General features: G+C 41.7%; 1 protein-coding gene across 2 annotated transcripts in view; it reads right to left on the bottom strand.

Annotated features, from left to right (window-relative positions):
* Positions 1–1,215: 1,215 nt before the first annotated feature.
* The window catches only part of CERS5 (ceramide synthase 5), a 72,276-nt gene continuing 57,024 nt past the window's right edge, over positions 1,216–16,467 (bottom strand). For both annotated transcript variants that reach the window (XM_073662805.1, XM_073662811.1), the window contains exons 7-10: positions 13,772–13,900; positions 13,202–13,308; positions 10,985–11,141; positions 1,216–1,909 (exon numbers count right to left, since the gene is read on the bottom strand). In XM_073662805.1, the coding sequence (XP_073518906.1) occupies positions 1,760–1,909; positions 10,985–11,141; positions 13,202–13,308; positions 13,772–13,900 (543 nt within the window). In that variant the 3' untranslated portion in view covers positions 1,216–1,759. The remainder of the gene's footprint in view (positions 1,910–10,984; positions 11,142–13,201; positions 13,309–13,771; positions 13,901–16,467) is intronic.

Genomic DNA, 16,467 nt, shown 5'->3' with positions numbered 1-16,467 from the left:
TTCTGCTCAGCGTGAATCGATTTTCATCAGTGAAGAGCACTGAGGCAAACTGGTCCCTCATCCAGTGTAGATGCTCCCTGGCCCATGTAACACTGACACCTGTGCCTGGTGGTGGGTCAGGTACCTTACAGGTCCTCTAGCACGCAGACCACGCTGATGTAAACAGTTTCGTAAGGTCTGACGTGACACTTAGGTGCCTCTCACCTCCCTTCAATGTGCCTGGAGCTGTGGGCCATTCATCATCCGGTTCTGGAGGGCATTGTTCACAATGCAGTGGTCATCAGTGTGGGATGTGACCAAAGGACGTCCACTTCTCTGCCTTTGTGACTCTTCTAGTCTCTCTAGCTCTGTTGCACCCCGCGCCGGGAGCCACAGATAACAGCGCATGCGCACTGAAGCTGCTAAATCACACAGCCTCAGTGCGCACGCGCCGGACCGACGTGTGCAAATGCACAAGCGCCCCTCAAACCTAGCGCTTGCCAGGAGCAGTATTCAAATGTCATGGGCGACGCCAGCACTAACTGAACGCGGCGCCGCCCATGACAATCTGAGAATCACACCCCTATGACTGAATACAAGCAGGTAGGACAAAGTATAGAAAACGATATAACATTATACGGTCACAGATTTTCATGAAAACAGATTGTTAGTGATGGACATTGCATCACTAACAAAGCTATGGGGGCAGTGTACATAGCAACTAGGACGGGACAGGTTTCCATTAAATCACACAGCTGAGTGAGAAGGTAAGGCCTTCAATACTATAAACCCCCCAAAAAACCTGTAACTGAACAAAAGGTTTTCACTTCTAAATAGGAACGAGAGGTTTTAACACAGAAGTGAGGCAGTGTTACCTATTGCAATAAAAACCACAGTATAAGGGCTCACAAATATGGCTGTATAAAGTCTATACATTTAATGCAAAACATTAGATTGCCAAAGCTTTCCAGGTCCTCCAGAGCAAGACACTTTGTAACAGGGGCCCTCTTCTATTTAGGGACTTATTGGATAATGCCCATATTGTTTAAATCTTGTTTGTGTGTTGTGTTTTTTGTTTTCAAAAATGTAATTATTTATTTCTATTGTTTTGTTTTTTTTAGGCAGTATAGACTCAGTGGCTGGTGTGAAAAATTGCAAGATTTCCCTACTAGATTATATAAAAATGGGAATTCTAAACCGAAGAACCTTTTTTAAAAGAAAAAATAAATAAAAATGTGCATTTTTTGTTTTATTTTTTTTCACAGACTGAAGTAAACAATGATATAAAATAGAACATTAAGGCGCACACTCCTGATCACTTTCCACACACTGCTTGTGAAGGGGTTGCCACCCCTTTGTACCTGGCACAGCTATTTGAGCTCGGAGGGTAGTCTCATCCACGGTGAACTCCGGGGCCCGGTGATCGACAAGCGCCAATCAGCCAAGTGTAACATTGGCCCAATAAGCACAACCACAGCTTGTGAACGGCCGTCTCTTCCCAAGTGGATGAATGGTGGGGGAGGGGAGTATTGAGCACACAGTTTATAAAAAGGTGCAGATTGAACAAAATATATAGCAGCCAGCGCGTGCGAATCCAGATCCATGGAGCCAACTGTCAAGTAATAACTGGGATGCAATCTGGCTGTCTGGTGCAGAATGTGCTTCACCCTCCAGGGGCGGCTCAGTTCAGGACCGTTGTGAGAAATGATTTAGGCTGAGTCTTAGGACATGTCTTTTAGAAAAGGGAACATATTTCTATGTTGCTGGGCTGTCCATTCACTTATTCTTCAGACCACTGGCCACCTGAAGCATGGCCATTCACCCTGTTGGCCCCATTGCTGGATGTGTTATGGACTGATTTTGTGCCATTTAGTGCCGTGTCCTCCTCTTCTGAGCTGCTTTCTATATCACTACGTTCATCTTTCAATGCCTAGCAAGAAAAACAAAAAATCATATTAATAGGGAATAACCAAGGTAATTGTTTATACACCTTACAAAGCGGTAAGAAAATGAATCAGCATTAGTGGTATTAAGAGGTCATCGTACAACTACAGAGAAAAAAGTGTTCTCTTCACATCAGCGATACCACATAATACTAGGCATGGTTAGAAGCCAATACAGGACGCATTAGTGCTCTGGTATCAGTGGGACAAATGGCAAAATTCTGCCCCCCCCCCTCCAAAGAGCAGGGAAAAGCCACCTTCTATAAGCCCAGCCATGCTTGTGGTCCTATAATCAGCCGTTCTGGAGCTCAACGGTGCAGCCACAGTTTACTGTCTGTACTGCAAAGTATCCCGCACCCCTCGGCACGCCCTATTGGCAGAGATGTGGAAATAGAATATCTGTGCTACAAAAAAATACATTGCACTTATACCAACATATGCTCTGGCTCAATTTTTTAGGTTTTGGTTTAGTTTTTTGTACTTTATGCAAACAATGGCATGGCTCCCTTTTTTCTGGTCATTTTGTTTATATAGCTTGTCCACAGGCATGTGTCTGAACAGTGGGGTCTGGGTCCTGTTCTGTCCCCATCTATTTTTTTTTTTTTTTTTATCAAAATAATGTTAAACCAAGTACCCCATGTAATTTACATGTACCATTACTGTTTATTTACAGTTTTGTTTGCTAAAAGGCCACAATGTAAATGCACACCTAAGCATTGTACATATAATGTGTGTGTATTTACACTACAGACCAAAAGTTTGGACACACCTTCTCATTTAAAGAAATTTCTGTATTTTCTTGACTATGAAAATTGTACATTCACATTGAAGGTATCAAAACTATGAATTAACACATGTGGAATTATATACGTAACAAAAAAGTGTGAAACAACTGAAAATATGTCTTATATTCTAGGTTCTTCAAAGTAGGCACCTTTTGCTTTGATGACTGCTTTGCACACTCTTGGCATTCTCTTGATGAGCTTCAAGAGGTAGTCACCGGAAATGGTCTTCCAACAATCTTGAAGGATTTCCCAGAGATGCTTAGCACTTGTTGGCCCTTTTGCCTTCACTCTGCGGTCCAGCTAACCCCAAACCATCTCGATTGGGTTCAGGTCTGGTGACTGTGGAGGCCAGGTCACCTGGCGTAGCACCCCATCACTCTCCTTCTTGGTCAAATAGCCCTTACACAGCCTGGAGGTGTGTTTGGGGTCATTGTCCTGTTGAAAAATAAATGATGGTCCAACTAAACGCAAACCGGATGGAATAGCATGCCGCTGCAAGATGCTGTGGTAGCCATGCTGGTTCAGTATGCCTTCAATTTTGAATAAATCCCCAACAGTGTCACCAGCAAAGCACCCCCACACCATCACACCTCCTCCTCCATGCTTCACGGTGGGAACCAGGCATGTAGAGTCCATCCATTCACCTTTTCTGTGTCGCACAAAGACACGGTGGTTGGAACCAAAGATCTCAAATTTGGACTCATCAGACCAAAGCACAGATTTCCACTGGTCTAATGTCCATTCCTTGTGTTCTTTAGCCCAAACAAGTCTCTTCTGCTTGTTGCCTGTCCTTAGCAGTGGTTTCCTATCAGCTATTTTACCATGAAGGCCTGCTGCACAAAGTCTCCTCTTAACAGTTGTTGTAGCGATGTGTCTGCTGCTAGAACTCTGTGTGGTATTGACCTGGTCTCTAATCTGAGCTGCTGTTAACCTGCGATTTCGGAGGTTGGTGACTCGGATAAACTTATCCTCAGAAGCAGAGGTGACTCTTGGTCTTCCTTTCCTGGGGCGGACCTCATGTAAGCCAGTTTCTTTGTAGCGCTTGATGGTTTTTGCAACTGCACTTGGGGACACTTTCAAAGTTTGCCCAATTTTTCGGACTGACTGACCTTCATTTCTTAAAGTAATGATGGCCACTCGTTTTTCTTTACTTAGAATTTGTATTATGGAAAGAAAAAAGCAGCCAACAGTCTATTCAGTAGGACTATCAGCTGTGTATCCACCAGACTTCTGCACAACACAACTGATGGTCCCAACCCCATTTATAAGGCAAGAAATCCCACTTCTTAAACCTGACAGGGCACACCTGTGAAGTGAAAACCATTTCCGGTGACTACCTCTTGAAGCTCATCAAGAGAATGCCAAGAGTGTGCAAAGCAGTCATCAAAGCAAAAGGTGCCTACTTTGAAGAACCTAGAATATAAAGACATATTTTCAGTTGTTTCACACTTTTTTGTTAAGTATATAATTCCACATGTGTTAATTCATAGTTTTGATGCCTTCAGTGTGAATGTACAATTTTCATAGTCATAAAAATACAGAAAAATCTTTAAATGAGTATATATCAAGAGGGCACATATATGGGAAAAGTGTCAAACTACAGAGTCCTGTTCGGACCTTGCTTCTGTAGTCTTTCAGAAAAGAACACGTGGGCAACACTTCAAGAGAAGACGTCTTTAAAATCAGCAAATCGCCAATCAGTAGAACGACAAAAGTGAAAAGGGTTGAAGTTACACGCCTCTTCTTTAGCAGCCATGTTTAGGACTTTAATATCCTCAGGTTTCTCCAGAATACTATCTCTAAACGGAACAGCTCTTTACAAATGAAGATATTGTAGCAGATCTAATAGTATATAAGTAGGTGATGTATAATGCTGCTTCCAGCACAGTTGTGAAAATTATTAGAAAGTGACCAACTATCATAAAGCTGTTTTATCAGTGCAAAGTAAATCTGGAAAAAATATTAATTACATTTGGTCTCCATTATCAGACCAAAAATTACATAGTGTATAGCTGGTTTCCATGGAGCTAGACCACTAGAGCCTGTCCAGGTTAAGCGTGCACAGTAGCTACATTCCAGGAGAGGGGTTAACTCTTATCATACAAGTCAGCTCTCTGCAGTGTATTGATTTCTATACAGCAGTTACCTGCTCACCTCCCTCCCAGACCCTGACCAAGCTGTTATTAATCCAGTAGAGTCACAATCCCCAGCACCATGTCTCTCACAGTTCCTGTTTGGAGCTGTGGTGTATTCAAATGCCTTGTTAACTCTATATGCAAATACAGTGATAGCAGTGTAGACTCCACTGAGAGCTGAATGTTATAGCAGAACTTGTGCTATTAATACTATAGTTCTGCTGCGGACCAAAACAGTCACTTGAGGTAGAGAGCCAATCCTCCTAGAAACCAAGACATGAGCATTTCGCAAATCTGTGCTATCCTTAAGAAACAACTTGAGAATAACCCTTTAACCATTCACCATGATTACATTTGGTCATCTGTAAAATAGCACTCCACGGTTTGTCTGAGGGACTAATGACAGGAAGAATTAAAAAAACAATGTAAATATATATAATTCAGATGTTTCTATCTGGAAATTCATGCAATACTTCCCAGTTAAGTCACTTGATCTCATTCATGGTGAACCCATGGGAATTACATGCTTTTGATTTTCTGAAGTGGGTCACCATCTCAGTCATCAGGACTGCCTGCATGATGAAACTGCATGGACTGTACTTAGGAACTTCTCCACAGAAAGAAAACAGACAATCCTATCACAGTGAATGATTATGATTACACAGCTCCTGTCACACAACTCTAAACATAGAAGATTATCACAGTTCAGCCTCCCTGACTGTAAAATTATTATGTATTTGCTAGTTTAGGAGAATATAAAAGGATAATTACAGTCATCACAGCAGACATATGGTATAGGCTCTAGCTGCTCACATAATTTAAAGCAAAGTATATAGGAAGATAAGGATTATAATGCCAGAAATCAAGATGGAGGCTCAACTGCATGGATGCAAGTATATTATGTATAAGTGCAGAGTGAAAAATAATCAGCTTGTTGTTAAGCTATAGAAAATAAATAAACTGGGAGTGATCCTTTAAAGTCGATCAGCTAGAATAAATGTATAGAACGGTACTGAGTACATAATAAAAACTTTAATATCTTATATTTTAGTCAATATATGACTAATTGAAGTCACCACAAGTTGCCCTAGTAACAAGTTTTAGAGACAGATGCACACAGCATGGCTATGTGCATTTTGCCCGCAATACACAACCATATTCGGCATTACGTAATGCATAGTTTAGATCCAAGCACTGCATTCTAGGGGAGAATTACATTTTGTATACAGTACACATTTGTGACAACACACCCCTTCACATGGACATTATTTTTATGGTGCACTGTGCTTTGTACAGTATTATTGAAGGGGTTATTTCGGTTTAGAAGACAGCACCACACTTGTCTGTGCCTGGTATTACAGTAAAGCCACTTTCACGCAAGATGAGCAGCAAAACCAAACATACCCATAAACATGACCAGGCACAGTTTTAGGAAAATAAACAGATTTTTATTTTCTAATTTTGGAAATCCCCTTAGCACCATATTTATGACCAAAGTGATGGTTATTTTATGGTAACACTTTTCCAGTTCCTCATTTTTAAAAAGGGAAGGGTAAGATTACGTACATAACTTATTACGTGGCCATGAAGGGGATTCCAATGATAAGTCAATAGAATGCATTTAGTCATCTATCTGTATGTAGACGGACAAAACTCAACCAGCAAGAATTACCTGATACTCAACACCAGAGCGGCACTCAGGCAAGGTTCACCATGGACAGTAAGGCTATATGCACACCGAGTATTTGGATGCAGAAATGTTAGCACCATTTCCGCATCTCTTAGCAGGACAAACGCAGTGGCAAAAACGCATGTTTTTGCAGAGTTTTGGATGTGTTTTTGGACAGCAATGTATGCTGTAGAGATGGATAATAGATATAGATAGACATAATTGCACAACCCTACCCTCCCCCCGACATATTATAAAATTGCACCCAATGGAGCTGATCGGACAGCTTTTTATGATTAAATAAATAAAAAAGATGATGTGGTGTCTCCCTCACCCCACTCCTCTTTTTTTTTTTTTTTTTCTTTGTAACCAGCAAAGGTAAAGCAGACAGCTGAGGGAGGATATTATCCGGCTGGAAAGGTCCATGGTTATTGGACCCCTTTCCTAGCCTAAAAAAAAAATAAAAATCCTGCGGCCGCTCCAGAAGTGGCGCACCACATTAGATTCGCAAATTCTGGCGCTTCGTCTTGGCTCTTCCCGATTGTCCTGGTGCGATGACAATTCAGGTAATGGTGCTTGGGGATGATGTCAGCTATGTAGTGTCCAAAAACACAGTTGACATCAAGCCTTAGTGACAGTAATGGAGGGGTGTCTATCAGACACACCCATTACGAAAAATACACACACACACAAATACTTTAAATCAAATAAACACCACCCCCTCCACCAACACCATCCCTCGTTCACAAATTAGAAAAATTTCCTACGCAGGTCCACCGTAGTCCATTGAATCAGACATAGTCCAGAGCGCAGAGTGACCAGGAACGTCTGAAGAGCACTGATGTCACCGATCTTCAGACGTTCCTGGTTACTCTGCGCTCTGGACTACGTCGGATTCGGTGGACATCGGACCTGCCTGTGTACTTTTCTTTCTAATAAATTGGTGAATAAGGAATAGTGTCGAGGTGGGGTGAGGACACAATATTATACAGTACTACTAGGCAGTGTAGATGTGATACCAGCACTGGGATGGGATAAACACTTACAAGAAAGCAGCAGCAAAAGTCTGTGCATCTCATTTATTCTGCTACACAACTGCCACCCGCAAAAAATTTAATTTTACTCACTTCTATAGCAATATTAATTCCTCGGCACTTTACAGACATCAGTGTCCCCACTGGAGCTCATAATCTAAATTCTCTATCAGTAGGGCTTTGCAGTGTGGGAGGAAACTCAAGCAAACACGGGTAAACCATACAAAACTCTTTGCAGATGTTGTCCTTGGGATTTGAATCCAGGACCCCAGCGCTGACAGGCTGCAGTGCTAACCACTGAGCCACCGTGCTGGCCAAAATAAACTTCAATCTAATCCCAATGACCTGGAAGATCCTTAGCAGGACACATTTTTAGATTTTATGAGCTCAGGAGGCAGAAGTGAGAAGAATAATTAAATGGAAACAGACTCAGATTTTGTTGATCAGATATATTACAAAAGTTTCTTCTATTCGCTTGTAGCATTAGTAAAACTATAAGGCTATGTGCCCACCATGCAGAAATGCTCCGGATTTTTCCTGAGCGTTTCTGCATCTCCCTGGCAGAAAAAAAAGCATGCGGATTGTACATGCGGATTGTACATGCGTTTTTCCTGCCAGGGACATGCGGAAGTGAAGCGTTCTTCACATGCATTTCCGCATGCGGGTTGTCAAGCGCTTTTCAAGCTATTTTAGCATCACTTGGAAAAGTGCTTGACAACTTGGTCACACTATATAAATCCATGCAACCGGCATGGGTTTATATAGGGTGACCGAAAGAATGGTAAAAAATAAAAAAATGAATCTATACTTACCTTCTGATGGCCCCCGGTGTCTTGCTTCGCTCCGTCCTGGCTGCCGGCAGATCGCGGTACACTGCACTGAAGGACCTGCCGTCACATGACTAGGACGTCAGCGCAGGTCCTTCAGTCCACCGTGATCTGCCGGCATGGGAGGACAAGCGCAGCGGGGGCCGTCAGAAGGTAAATATAATATTTATTTTTTATTTCATTCTTTTTTTTTTTTTTACAGGTTCTATGGTACCCGGGTCCGGAGGAGAGTCTCCTGTCCTCCACACCCGGGTACCATCCGCACATTGAACCGCATGGATTCCGCATGTACAGATGCAGTGATGCGTAATCCATGCGTTTCAATGCAAGTCAATGGCGGCGAAAATGCAGAACTTCCGCAAAATAATTGGTAGTGCTGCGGTTTTTTCCGCAATGATAATCCGCAGCGGAAATTTCCGCAACATGTGCACAGCACATGCGGATTATCATTGGGGAACATGGCAGACCTTCTACCATGCGTTTTTTTAAGAGTCTCTGCAGCGTTTTTTGCCGCTGCGGAAACGCTTAAAAAACGCATCGTGGGCACAAAGCCTAAAGTGCAGCACGAGAAATGCTGTAACACATTCAGCTGTCAGTGGTTTATTCTAACCTCATAGCCACCGATTACACCAAGTGTCATCACACATCTTACATTGTTCTAGACCTCTTTATTTAAAAAAATTTTTTATATGTGTTCCCTTAGTTTACAAATTTCTACAGACAGCGGCCCAAATGCATCACGCCTTTAATAAAACCGGTATGTCACTTTTTATTTTTCCCTTTCCCTCCTAACCTAGTTCTCCTTCCCATCCCCTTTCCCCAGATCCTCTACTATATTATTATTTTTTTCCCGATGTTGTATTTTCTGTATGTACATTATCCATGACCAATTGAATTTTGATCTCATTCTGTCAAACCTATGTTATATGAATTGCATATTTCTATGTGGTACTCACTATTATATTTTTTTGCTTTTGTAGTACACCGATTAAGGTCTATTGTGACCGAAACGTCTGTTTATTTGTTATTTACTACATTACTTTATTAAAAATCACTAAAAGAACCCATGAGTCTTCTGAGTGCCAGGTTGTTTTTCTGTATCTATACGGGCTTGTAACCCTACCTGGGCACCACCACCACTCCAGGAGTGCGGTAGTTTCTATTTTATATAAGTGGTTTATTCTGAGTCTACACTTATGTCCTGTTATCTCTACATGCAAATACAGTGATAAGGACAGTGACCATTCATCCTGCACCTATACACCGTTTTAAGGAAAAATCCATTCAGTTTGTTAACCGTGCGATTAATGCGGTTTCAACTTCAAAGCACATGTAGTATAAAAGTAAAAAAAAAAAATTGTAATGTGGCAGTGTCAAAATAGCGGTGTCCACTTTTTGCACTCATGGGGATAATGCATTTGACGGTCTGCTTTATTAAAAAGTATCGCTCTGGAAGGGGATGAAGTATTAAAGTTTAGTTTGTAAGCATGAAATTTGATGACAAGGTGAAATGACCGGATCACATGGATGGATTATCAGGCGCACTTTCCATGCATAGTTAGAAAAAGGACACAGGTCTGATTAGCTAAACCTTGCTAAACAAATTCAGAGTCATTATTTCTACATTTTTAACCTGTTAATAGACAGGAATCTAGCCCATTTCTGAAAGCTGACAATATCTGCCATTATTACCTCTTCTACTAGAGCATTCTATAATTTTGACTGCTCTAACTGAAAAGAACCCTTTCCTGGAGTTATATCTAAATCACCTTTTTCACCACACAGTAAATGTCTTGGTATTTTATAAAAAAGTCTTTAGAAAAAAAAATATGGATCAAATGGCAGGTCTTTGTATTAACCAAATATAGATTTATATGAGATCACTTCTACGGCTTGGTTTTATCCACTCCAGAAAAAAAAAAAAATCTAACCTCTCATTATAATAGAGGCTTCCTCCTTTAATAATCTGCCTCTGAACCATATCCACTTTTCCTATATACTTTTTTATGAAAAAAAAAAGTGGAGTCAAAAACTGGATGCCATATTCCAGATGCAGTCCTACAAGGTATTTCTTGGGGTCCGTGGTCCTGGAGATCAAACACTGGGAACACCTGCTCTCACGCTATGGAGACGGGACTGGCACAGCAGCACACGGTCTGCAGAGGACCCACAGAGCGTCTGCAGGATAATCCACCCATGTTACTGAAGTCGGGAGCCCAGATTCATCAGGAAGTATACAGCCACGATCACAATGCCAGGTCACCTTCATGAATTTGGGCTGTGGTGTTATGTGATAAAGAACATGCAGGATGTGAAGGAAAAGCAGGCAGGAAAGTGGAAAAGGCACAGAGAAAACTTACAGGCAAAGGGTGACATTTTCCAGTTCCAACCTGACACAGAGAAAAACGAGGGAGAGAAAGAGTGAGGCAGGGAGTGCAAAGACATCGGAAGCTCTCCTCCTAACAGGTCACCTTGTCAGGACAGAGGGCAGTAGATAAGCAGTAGTCCCATCAGATTACAGAAAGGAGAGAGTAACAGAAGGTACAGCCAGCAGGAGAAGAAAGAAGAGTCCTATTACCCCCGTCCCCAGAGAACATCTGCATCCAACCTACCTTTCCCTTTGTCAGAGACTTGTACGCTATCCGAATTATGAGGTAAGACCAAATGACATGCAGAACTTGTAGGATTAACAGGAGGCCATTAAACAACCACCACGAGGGATACGGTCCGATCAGCTCCCAGCTCTCGAACAACGTTGTGTTCAGGATCCTGCAAACACCACAAGTCATTAATGAGCGGCAAGATAATGGCATCGAAAAGCTCACTGGAACTTGTGCATCAAGAAAGAAGGTTTCCAGAAGTGAATTATCGCTGCATCCAAAAACACAACATGAGGACATTTAGTTATTATTATTTTTTTATATAACGCCCCCGTAAGACAATGAAACAACACGCTGGATAATGTCTCTGGAGAAGCAACCCACGACTATTCCCTGGGTGTCTGACAAATCCCAATTACATGGTTATTGTTTTTCGCTCTGCAGCGCAGGCTCATACAGAGAAGATACTTTTTTTTTTTTTTAACCATTTTCAAATCATGGAGGTCCGGATATTTTTTTATCCCAGATAGTCCCGTAGTGTCAGGTATTACTATTATTTTACTCACTTATATAGCACCATTAATGCCATACCACTTTATAGACATTATCATCACTCCCCATTGGGGCTCACAATCTACATTCCCTATCAGTAAATCTTTGGAGTGTGGGAGGAAACCGGAGAACCCGGAGGAAACCCACACAAACACGGGGAGGAGGTATATTACAGTAAAGAACACGTGGAGCAACAGAATATTGTCACACCATTGGCCTCCGCTATGGGAGGATAATAATATGGGTGCGACTGTTGCAGTGTGATTGACAGCTGTGGACTATGGTCCCGCCACACAGCACTGTGCTAAGAGAATACATGGCCTATAGGGAAGATTTTCTTCCTCCTTTCCCATTAAAATCTTTGTTTGGGCTAAATACCCCTTTATTACCCATTCAAATCGATAGTTAATAACTGTTAGATAAGTGTATGTTCCAACACGGGGATCCCCCTCAGACGACTCAAAGGACTAGGTGTTGAATGAAGCAGCAGGTCATAAATGAGCCCACATGTGACATTTAAGATACCCAAAGATGAGCCAGCGCTCAGCTTACTTTAGGAAAAAAAAAAATCAGAAGGGCACCGAATAACTGGCCATTCAGTTCACCACCTCCTTCCAGAGGTCTTGGAGCCATTGGAGACTGGGAGACAAGTCCCCTGTTCTGGCAATTAATGGGGAAGTCAATCTATCCTATCTGGTACCACCTATCAAGTGTCTAACAGAAAGTGGTACTACTATAAAAGAAAAACCACTGTTCACTAACCCTAGAAATATCGAAAACAAAAGAATTGTGCCAGGACAATATTTGTGACGAGTAAGAATTTTATTAGGTATAGATATAAAAACATACAAAAATTCCAAAAACTTACAGACACACAGACAAGCCAGTAACCCATTTATATTGTGGGAACCCTCAGTTTTAAAATGCAATTTTGTGAGGTGACAAAGCGGACGTGTATAACATGTATTTAGTATAAGAATATCTCCAATGTAGCCAGTTATTCAATCAGCATGTAATTACACTAATAAGCATCAAAAAGATAAATCGTAAATCCCACAAACACAGATACAATAGTATATCACATTACTAAGTACATCAAATGTAGATAGCAACTGTGAAACGCGCGTCGGGTGCCAGGTGTACTCTGCAATTGATATATTTGGGTATCTGCATCTCTGTAAATAATGACTCTCTACATTTGATGTACTTAGTAATGTGATATACTATTATATGTGTTTGTGGGATTTACTATTTATCTTTTTGATGCTTTTTAGTGAAATCACATGGTGACTGGATGACTAGCTACACTGGAGATGTATAATATATATGTAGTAGAAGAAAATAAGTCAGATTTGTCACCTTACAACATAGAATCTTAAAACTATCGGGGTTCCCATAATATAAATAGGTTACTCACCCACTGGGTTGTCTGTGTCTCTAAGTTTCTGGAATTTGTATATCCATACCTAATAAAATTCTATATTTTAATCATGTTATAAATAATGTCCTGGCACAATTTGTTTGTTTTCAGAATTGCTATGGCTGCTAGTCCCATGTTGGACACATCACCCTTACCTGGACTTAGAAGTTTTGATGCTTATGTTCACTAACCATAGACTACAACCCCTTTGAGTCGGAGAAAATCATGGGCTTTGTATGAATTTTTTTAAAACTTACCATGTTGGAAAAACTACAAGTCGTGTGGTAACAAACATGAGCCCAAACATCAAGAAGAAGCCATCACATATTCTCTGGTACTTTGCATAATTTGACATCTTTGCTGCCTTTTAGGAAAGAAGAAATAGTATCAGGTACTGGAAGTATTAAGGAGCGTAGCAGATAGCATTAATAGTGTAGGAAAGGAAATATAAATCATTTTTAGGAACCAGCACTAATCTTTCCCATGGCCTGGCTCTGGTCTTGCAGCTCTAAGGGTATGTGCCCACGAGATCTTTCCGCCTGATACCCACCTGAAGAAGCAGTAAAACAAAAAAAGCCCAAAATAATGAACGTATGCACAGCAAGTCGTTTGGACATTGCAGTGCACATGTTCCGTCTTTCTGATGTTCTTTTAACCGCTTCATGAGTCATGAAAAGTGTGACCTGACCATTCTTCAGCTAATTCCCAGAACAGAAAACAATCATCTGTATGCGGCTGTTATGAAGAAGCCCATTAGCAGACGCATTTACACAGCATTATACACTTTGCATGCAGTTTTACTATGAAAACAAGTTTATTATTCCTACCTCCAGCAAGAAATCCGAAGCATCGTGCAGGCACAGCACCAGGGTCCCCACACGGACCATGTTATTGACATAGGAAAACGATATGAGGCCAACAGTGGCCAAGTGATGAACAAACATAATTAAGAAGTCCTGTCAATTAAGAAATAAACAAGATTAGACATGTAAGACATATTTCCATACAATATGAGACTTTATTTCCATCTAGTGATACAGCAGATGTGGGGTTATGGTAGAGGGATCGCCACTTCACCTTGGGTCATGGAATCAGACATAGCAAAAACGTTACTGTCCGAAGCAACAAGTGTGAAGAAAAGGAAGACGCCGACCTCTGCTGCGTTACACTGGCCACACAGAACTGCACAGAATGGGCTACACAACCCAAAAGTGCCGGAGAGTCACAGTCCTGCATGGTGCCGCATCTACCGGAAACCTCTGCGTAGAGTTTCCAATGGCCGCACTCTGCGTATGCTTGTCAGAGTGACAGATTACAGACTGCCACAAACCGATCCTGCAAGGTGGGAGAATCAATCTAACATACCTGCAGTAACCCAAATCTTAAATAATCCCAACAGATATAATATTTATGGGAGAGGCTCTGATGGTTGACTGGCTGGGGTATGCTGGGCGTGAGCCTTAACTATATTGCTAGCATGAGCATAGATTATGGCGGAGATTGGATCCCGTGAAAGGAAGAAGTGGTGATTTATGTGATCACATGATTGGAACATCGTTAAAAGGGCTGGGATTAATAATCCGTGCCGACGTAAATATGTATGGGCCCCACATGATCGCCATATCGGCACGTTTCTTATGTCCTGCGGATCAGAGGTGTCGAGTGATCCCGTTATTTATAGGGACACGCAATACAGCTGTGGTCTCCAAGACCACCGAGAAATTTGTGTATGAAGGTATTTTACCAACAGAGTCATCTATATGGGGATTATATAGACTACTCCATCAATGGCTCACATCACCTCAGTCAATAAAATTAATTCTATCACTGCATTATTTAGAATTTTAAGTCGGACGAAGGAGGCACCGAGGTGATTAAGGAGGAGTGGTCCGTCATTGCTTCTGAGAAATCGCTCCACATGTTAAGTGTTTGTATAATGTTGTTCTGCTCTGCCTTGATAAAGGCCATTTGAGGCAGAAACATTGCAGTTTTCCTGCCTGATATATGACATGATCAATAAAGTAGGCTTCTGAGGAGAATTCCGGTGTCTTGGATTATTCAGTGGTTTTTGAGGAAACCAGTTCCTAGCCAAACTTGGAGAACTAGTAGCGGAGCATGGGAATTGTCTCATACACCTTCATACCTGCAGGTTTTTCACACCACTCCAATTGATAAAGTGAAGCGTTAGGGCAGGCCCAGATGACCGTTTTCACCACATTTGAGAAAAAAAATCGGTCAGATTATGCTAATCAGAGTCTGATCAGGATAGCTGGACTCATTTTCTTGGTGGTGGAGAAATGAACAACTCTGATCAAACTAACCATTTTTTCCATGGACCCATAGAGTTGAATGGGAAAGTGCCATCAGATCCTCGGAGAAAAAAAAATAGTGCATGCTGCAATTTTTCCTCGGACCAATGGGGAAAAAACAAAAACAAAACCACGGACATGTGCACAGCCCCATAGCACTCGTCCCCATGTTATTCTATCAGGCAAAACGGCAGATAACACTCATCCGAGTTATACGGTTGTCTGCACGAGCCCTTACAGTGATACCATTAAAAGGAGTGTGGAGGAAGCACTGGTTCTCCATTAAGAGACCAGTTTAGTTGGGGTCTTACAAGCAATGCTCAATGGGATAAAAATATACAAATTAATGCTCTCGCAGACCACCTAGGGGAGGTAGCTACCCTATAGGTGGCCATACTGCAAGGCTCATTAAAGGGTGGGACACTGACTTAGAGGGCAATTACCTTCCCTAGGTGGTACTTGTGAGCGCATGTTTCATTCTGTGAGCGCTAATTTCCATAGCATTGAGTGTTTCATATGCCGGTCTTAAACCAAAAGGCATACTGGAGTAAACTGTGCCAAAGTGGTAAGAGAGGCATCTTTGGGTTGTCCATGCACCAGAAAATGAAACTTAGTCTATGGGAAAAAAAAGAACCAGCTGACACAATATGGACAAAAAGCCCCATTTTTTTTTGCTTAATTAAGTAAGTTTTTTGCATACTTTTAGCAGAAGACCAATCAATTAATCCAACTGCAGACTTCTGAATCCTTACAGCGCGCCCACCGCACACAGTCAGTATTCTCCAGTGTCGCAAACAGCCATATGATAGCAAGTATGCGAATTGCAAACTTCCAGACACATTCCAACTAGACTGTGTCAGGTCTCGCTCCATTCACTTGTATTGAGCGAGGTCGAGCATGTAGGCATGTGACCGCCAACGCTCACTGGTGACAGCGAACAGCGTATGGTGCAGGCGCTGTAAGGATTCAGAAGTCTGCAGTCACATATAGAAAGCAGATTTTTATAAGAGGACAGGACAACCCCTTGTGCACCAAATTTTGCGACTTTTCGACATTACAAACTTATAATTCCCTCTATGCTGGTTTAAAGGGTTCTAGATTCCACGTGCCACCACATTTTTAGTGTCCGGTCATGACTGTACGAGGTCCAGTGGTCTGACCCCCAACTACCAGACATTGCTGGTGTACTGGTTACATGTTTATTGACTGAAAAC

The sequence above is a fragment of the Phyllobates terribilis genome, unplaced genomic scaffold (assembly GCF_046119375.1).
Source record: "Phyllobates terribilis strain yellow unplaced genomic scaffold, ASM4611937v1 Scaffold_2__4_contigs__length_985480577, whole genome shotgun sequence".
Classification (NCBI taxonomy): domain Eukaryota; kingdom Metazoa; phylum Chordata; class Amphibia; order Anura; family Dendrobatidae; genus Phyllobates; species Phyllobates terribilis.
Note: the sequence above shows the minus strand (reverse complement) of the source record. Positions and strands in the feature narration are given on the sequence as shown.